Source organism: Hipposideros armiger, unplaced genomic scaffold, assembly GCF_001890085.2.
Source record: "Hipposideros armiger isolate ML-2016 unplaced genomic scaffold, ASM189008v1 scaffold_16, whole genome shotgun sequence".
Classification (NCBI taxonomy): Eukaryota; Metazoa; Chordata; class Mammalia; order Chiroptera; family Hipposideridae; genus Hipposideros; species Hipposideros armiger.
Genome location: NW_017731366.1, coordinates 2,624,592 through 2,630,086, shown reverse-complemented (window position 1 = coordinate 2,630,086; position 5,495 = coordinate 2,624,592). Strand labels below are relative to the sequence as shown.

General features: G+C 41.3%; 2 protein-coding genes across 4 annotated transcripts in view; both read left to right on the top strand.

Moving 5' to 3' along the window:
- The window catches only part of MLF1 (myeloid leukemia factor 1), a 56,967-nt gene extending 53,279 nt beyond the window's left edge, over positions 1-3,688 (top strand). For both annotated transcript variants that reach the window (XM_019627152.1, XM_019627143.1), the window contains one exon: positions 2,336-3,688. In XM_019627152.1, the coding sequence (XP_019482697.1) occupies positions 2,336-2,441 (106 nt within the window). In that variant the 3' untranslated portion in view covers positions 2,442-3,688. The remainder of the gene's footprint in view (positions 1-2,335) is intronic.
- GFM1 (G elongation factor mitochondrial 1) overlaps positions 409-5,495 on the top strand; it is a 52,499-nt gene continuing 47,412 nt past the window's right edge. Inside the window, exon 1 of one of the 2 annotated variants that reach the window (XR_002122210.1) lies at positions 409-623. Coding sequence is in view for 1 of the 2 variants with exons in the window: in XM_019627127.1 (XP_019482672.1) it covers positions 534-623 (90 nt within the window). In the remaining variant the exon portion in view is untranslated. The remainder of the gene's footprint in view (positions 624-5,495) is intronic. The other variant, XM_019627127.1, reaches the window with a different exon arrangement.

The following is a 5,495-nucleotide window of genomic DNA, read 5'->3' as shown; positions in this document are numbered from 1 at the left end:
AGCTGAGCCATCCTGCCACCTGTTGGCAGCTCAGCGGCAGCTCAGCTTGGACCCATGTGGGAATCTAACCGGCAACCCTGTTGCTCAGAGCTCACACTCTTGAGCAAGCTCTTTACCAATTCAGCCACTGGGCAGGCCCCCGGATAATTATTTTTTACATTTGTAATAGCACAGATAACAATTTCACTTTTTTTTTTTTCGCTTAAATTCTTTATAAACATTTCCCCACATTGCTATAGCGACAAAACATCGACATTTAAAGGCTGCATCTTTCCGGGAGCTTGCAAAGCTTGATGAGCGCCGCAAAGCGACTGCACTTCCTCTTCCAAGTCAGGAGAGGGCGCCCAGGCAACGGAGGGCGCTGCTCTGCTCCGAGGTCCGGAAGCTCCTCCCTTTTTCGCCCCCCGCGTCCTTCGCCCCGGAAGTGCTCTTCCGGCACTGGCTGCCGGCGTGACTTTGAGCGCTCCCGTGTTGGTGCAGGTTGCTAAGCTGACCCGGGGCCGCGAGACCTGGTCGCGTGTTCTGCGCTTGCCATGAGGCTGCTGGGAGCGGCCGCCTGTGCGGCTCTGGGGCGCGGGCCGCTCCCGCGGGTCCCCGCCGTCCTGGGCTGGCAGAGAAAGCAGGTATCAGTACCCAGCGAATAATTGGGGACTGTCGCCGGGACTTTGCGGCCCCCCGGGGCCAGGGAGGCAGTAACAACCCTTCCCTCCCTGGCGCTTCCTTACCGACAGCTCCGAATACAAGCCATCCTGCCTCAGTGCTGAAAAGCCCGTCGGCACCTTCACAACTGCTTGTCTGTCACTCGTGTGCAGCGTCTTGGCGCCCCGGGAGGTTGGACAGGTTTCCTGTTGATGGTTATACCTCTTGGTTTGGGGTATACCTTAAAAAGAAGTGACTGGAGTGAAGGTCAAGACAGTTGAAAAATGAGTGTGTCCGGGTCTGGGACCCAGGGCTTTTGACTCATTATCACGTGCTTTTTTCACTAGAGCGTCCTTCTGCTGACTGCCTCCTCTTTTAGCTGGCCCTGGCTTATTTGGTTTGGCGCTGGGACCTCCCGGTCCTTTTCTGTGGTCTTGTTTCAGCCTTGTGCGGGGTAGGATGAATGAAATAGGATTGGGTAGGAGTTGAGCCTTTCCTGTCATGCAGACCTCAGGTGCTTTGCTCACTGGTATCACGGGGATTTAATGAACTGAGTGCCTATCACTCAGGTTCCAGTTACTATTTTACCACCTTTTCCAAGGTCTTCCACTTCCCTTTGCCCAGAAATGACTGCAGTGCATTTTTGATGTGTAGTCCTATAGGAAGGGTTTACTTTGGGCCTTGAGTCCCTAAAATGCAGGATTGCTCCCCTCCCCCTATTAAAATGAGGGGGTTTTTTTAAATGTCATTGTTTTTGTGTTGAAGGAATTGGGAGCCTTTTGTTGGCCACTTTAGAGCAAGGGGCGCTGCTGCATAGAGCATATGAATCCTCATACATCCTTGCTAGCTGTGAACTACAATAAGGGGAAAGGGGAAGAAAAAGTAAAATTTAAACTAAAAACTGTATTTCCTATTAGTTGTTGGGAACTGTCTTTCTTATCAACTCCAGTGTATATTTTCAAACCTGTCGCATTCAGTAAAGGTATCTGCCACTTTTATTTAATTTATTTGAAAATATCTTTTCTGATTATTTTATTTTTTAAGATTTTATTGGGGAATTGGGGGAGGGGACCAGCCAAGTTGTTCTTCAGTCTTCATTGTGGAGGGCGCCAGTCGCCATCTGGCTTCCCGTCGGCAGCTTGTGACCTCTAAGCTCAAGGTGCCGAGTTCAGGCTTAGTTGCAGGTGGGTGTAGCCCCCCATCAAACAGGCAGTCTTGTTGTTACACCAGCTGAGCCATCCTGCCACCTGTTGGCAGCTCAGNCATCCTCCACAACTAGACTGAAGAACCAAAGGACAGCAACTTGTCTGTTCCCCTTCCCCGATTCCCCAATGCTCTTCCTCTCTCCCCCAATTCCCCCATAAAATCTTAAGAAAAATAAATGTGGCTGATGTAACTGAGGGCGTGAATTAAAATTTTTTATTTTAACTATATATTGAATATAAATGATATTACTAGTGGCTACCATGTTGGACAGCATGGTAAAACCGTAAGCAGTTAAATCTATCTCAGGAAAGCAGCTGTTGCTCTCTTAAATGTTAAATGAAGTAGCCTGCCATATGTTTTTCAAAGGTATTAAGGAACTGTTAAGATAAAACTTTCCTTAAATGACAGTGGTTTTTAATATGTTTGCATTGATTTCTAAGCCATTGACCATTTAAAAAATGGTATTGATGTTCATATGTATCTTTCTCAGGGAGAAACCTCATCAAAATCCAGCCACTGAACATGGAAGAAGATCAAATGTTTTTGTGGACAAGCTCAACATCAAAGGATCTCCTGTGAAAATCAACAAAAAATAAATAGGCTTGCATTTGTTTTGTTTAGTTTCAATTGTTTTAACAGAGAAAGTAATGGTGCTGGGTAATACACATAAGACCAATCTCTTGTTAAATCAGTACTGTACTTAGCAACTTTCTTCTGCTATCTCCGTGTTCTTGGAAGTACTAGCTTCATATTGTCTCTACTTTAGAAATAAAACAGATTTTCAACAGTGTGACAAAGTTGTTAAACATTCTCTCAAACTCTTTCCCAATGATTTTCCTATTGGCTATGTATGTATTCTTTTATATACTCAAGATTGAATGTGGAGCTATTAATAGTTCTGTATAATTAGTTATAAGAAAGTGAAATGTTAAAAAATAGTATCAGTTTTCACTAACACTACACTGGAGTCATGTTAATAAAGGTTAAAACCATTTAGCGCAAACTTGATGTGTTATGTAGCCAGGTAGTTTAAAGATTATTTTTTATTGGCAAAACTATACTAGTACTATCTTATGAGAAATTAGTTATTACTTTGATAAAGAAAATAAAGAGTCAAATAGCTCATTAGCAAAGAAAAATTTTAAATTGCTAATATACCTGAGTTTTCTTATGGTTTCTTTATACACTGTGTTCTTTTTTGTTCTTACATTCTTAACATTTATCAGACTTCACATTGACCTTTCTCCTTAACTTCTTAAGGTAGCAAGCATATTTCTGCTCCCCTTTCCCACAAACAGCTTAATCTATTTCCACAGTTAACATTCTAAAAGTGGAGTGTCCTTGGAGAAACTCTGCTCAGCCTTTTTGTGACATTTAGAAAAATGTATGTGGTATTCTGCAAACCTGAATGATTGATTGTCTCACAATTTCTTAGACAGGTGATGAGTGTGCTTGAACAAGGTACTTAATAATTCAGTTGTTCCCTTTTTAATTATCCATTTAAAAATTCAGCTCTGGCATTTTTATTCTAGAATTCAAGCGTTAATTTGTTTTTATAAAAGTTAGGTTTGAAGTTTATTAGAATATAAAATCTTAACTCTTAAGTCTGTTGGTTCAAGGGGAAAAAAAGAACAGAAAACCCACTATCACTCTATAATCCTGATATCTTTCTTTTTTAACTTTGGAAATAGAATTATGTAATTGTGCTTATACTCATCTAATTTTCTATATCATATACAGTTAAATTTAGTTGGTGTTTCATGCCTTTAGTTAGTCACTAAGATGCATATGTGTTAATTTTTATAATGGAAATTGAGCATGTATTAAAGATGTTAAAAATTTTCTTTTGTGTATACTTCAGTGTTCTGATAACATACTATAACATAATGGGAAATTGTCATAAGGTGTGAATTTTAAAGAACACTTCTGTATAAATTCACTTGATAGAGCAAAACCAAGAGTAAACACTGTAATTATTCTCCTTTTGCTTAAATCATTACACTGATAACTTGAGTCATTATATTCAAATAGGAAAACTAATAACTTAAAACTGTTTAACTTCTGTGCATCATATAGCACATAGAGAATTCATACTTTTTTCCCTCCAAATTTGCCTATCATAGAAATCAAATAAAAACTAAATTCTTATCCCAGAAGATATGTATTTCTTCTTATCCCACAGTGCTTCCTAAGGAGAGGGACTTGACTTATAGAGATTAAATGTCCATTTTTTCTGTTGATATGATACTGAAATTGACTATTTTCAGAATTTATTTTTACCATAATGCTAAAGTCAACTAGTATTTTTAAAAAAGGCTCTCTGTACTTATAGTTCATGTATTATTTTTTCTTTATGGACAAGCATTGCTCTTTCTGGAACCTTGGGTCTTTGGGGAATGCAAGGATATTAACAATTTGGTGACTGTGGCCTTGACAATAAGGCCAAGTTTCATATGTAAGCTCTTTGCCGCTTCAGAGATTTTCCTAGTGCTGGCAGTCTGAGCGATAGGTATTAATTACTCTACCTTCATGACTCCGTTGTCCTTTACTGTCGCAGAGGCAGGAGCACATTGGAATCAGATGGTGCCCTGCATGTGGCAGCGTGGTAGCATTTGGAGGTGGAGCCTTTGGGAGATTATTATGTCATGAGGGTAGACCCTCATGAATAGGATTGGTGCCTTTATATAAGAGACCCACAGAGCTCCCTTGCTCTTTCTTCCATGCGAAGACAGAGTGAAGTTGGCTGCCTTTGAACCTGGAAGTGGGATCTCACCAGACACGAGGCACTTTGCTCTCGGACTTCCTAGCCCCCGGAACTATGTGAAATAATTATCTATTGTTTATAAGCCACCCAGTCTGTGGTATTTTTGTTATAGCAGCCTGAATGAACTAAGGCAGTGGTCTTAGGCTAGGACAATTTGGAAATTCTGAGGCTCAACCTAGACCCTTACTGTAGTGAATAGGACTTTTAATTTGGTTATAATGTGCATATCTGAGACCCCTCTGTCCCTGATTACATGAGTTTTGCAGTAAATCTTCATTCTGATGATCTCTTTGGCCCCAATGTAAATTTTTATTGGGGAACAGTGTGTTTTTACCAAGGCCTATCAGCTCCAAGTCAAGCTATGGTCCTTCAATCTAGTTGTGGAAGGTGCAGCTCAGCTTCAGGTCCAGTCACCGTTTTCAATCTAGTTGCGGGGGGCACAGCCCACCATCCCATGCAGGAATCGAATCAGCAACCTTGTTCAGAGCATGCGCTCTAACCAACTGAACCACCTTCTCCCGCTTCCCCCAATGTAATTCTTAGTGTCTCCTGGGGTTTGGAGCCTCTGATCAGACTTTGTTGTCCTCTGGTGAATTTGGCTTTAAACACCATCTTATATTATTTCTATATGAAAACTTTCCTCAGTCTTGTCTTTGTATGAGAAGTTTGCTTTGGGAAAGAAGACCATCTATCCACCCATGTTGCCTTTTTTTTTTTTTAAGATTTTTATTGGGGAATTGGGGGGATGGGAACAATGCTGGGGAATTGGGGGAAGGGGAACAGACAAGTTACTATCATTTTGTTCTTCAGTCTAGTTGTGGAGGACGTTGCTTCACTGGCCCAAGTTGGCACCATCATTGCGCTCTTCTCTGGCGAGGCAGATCAG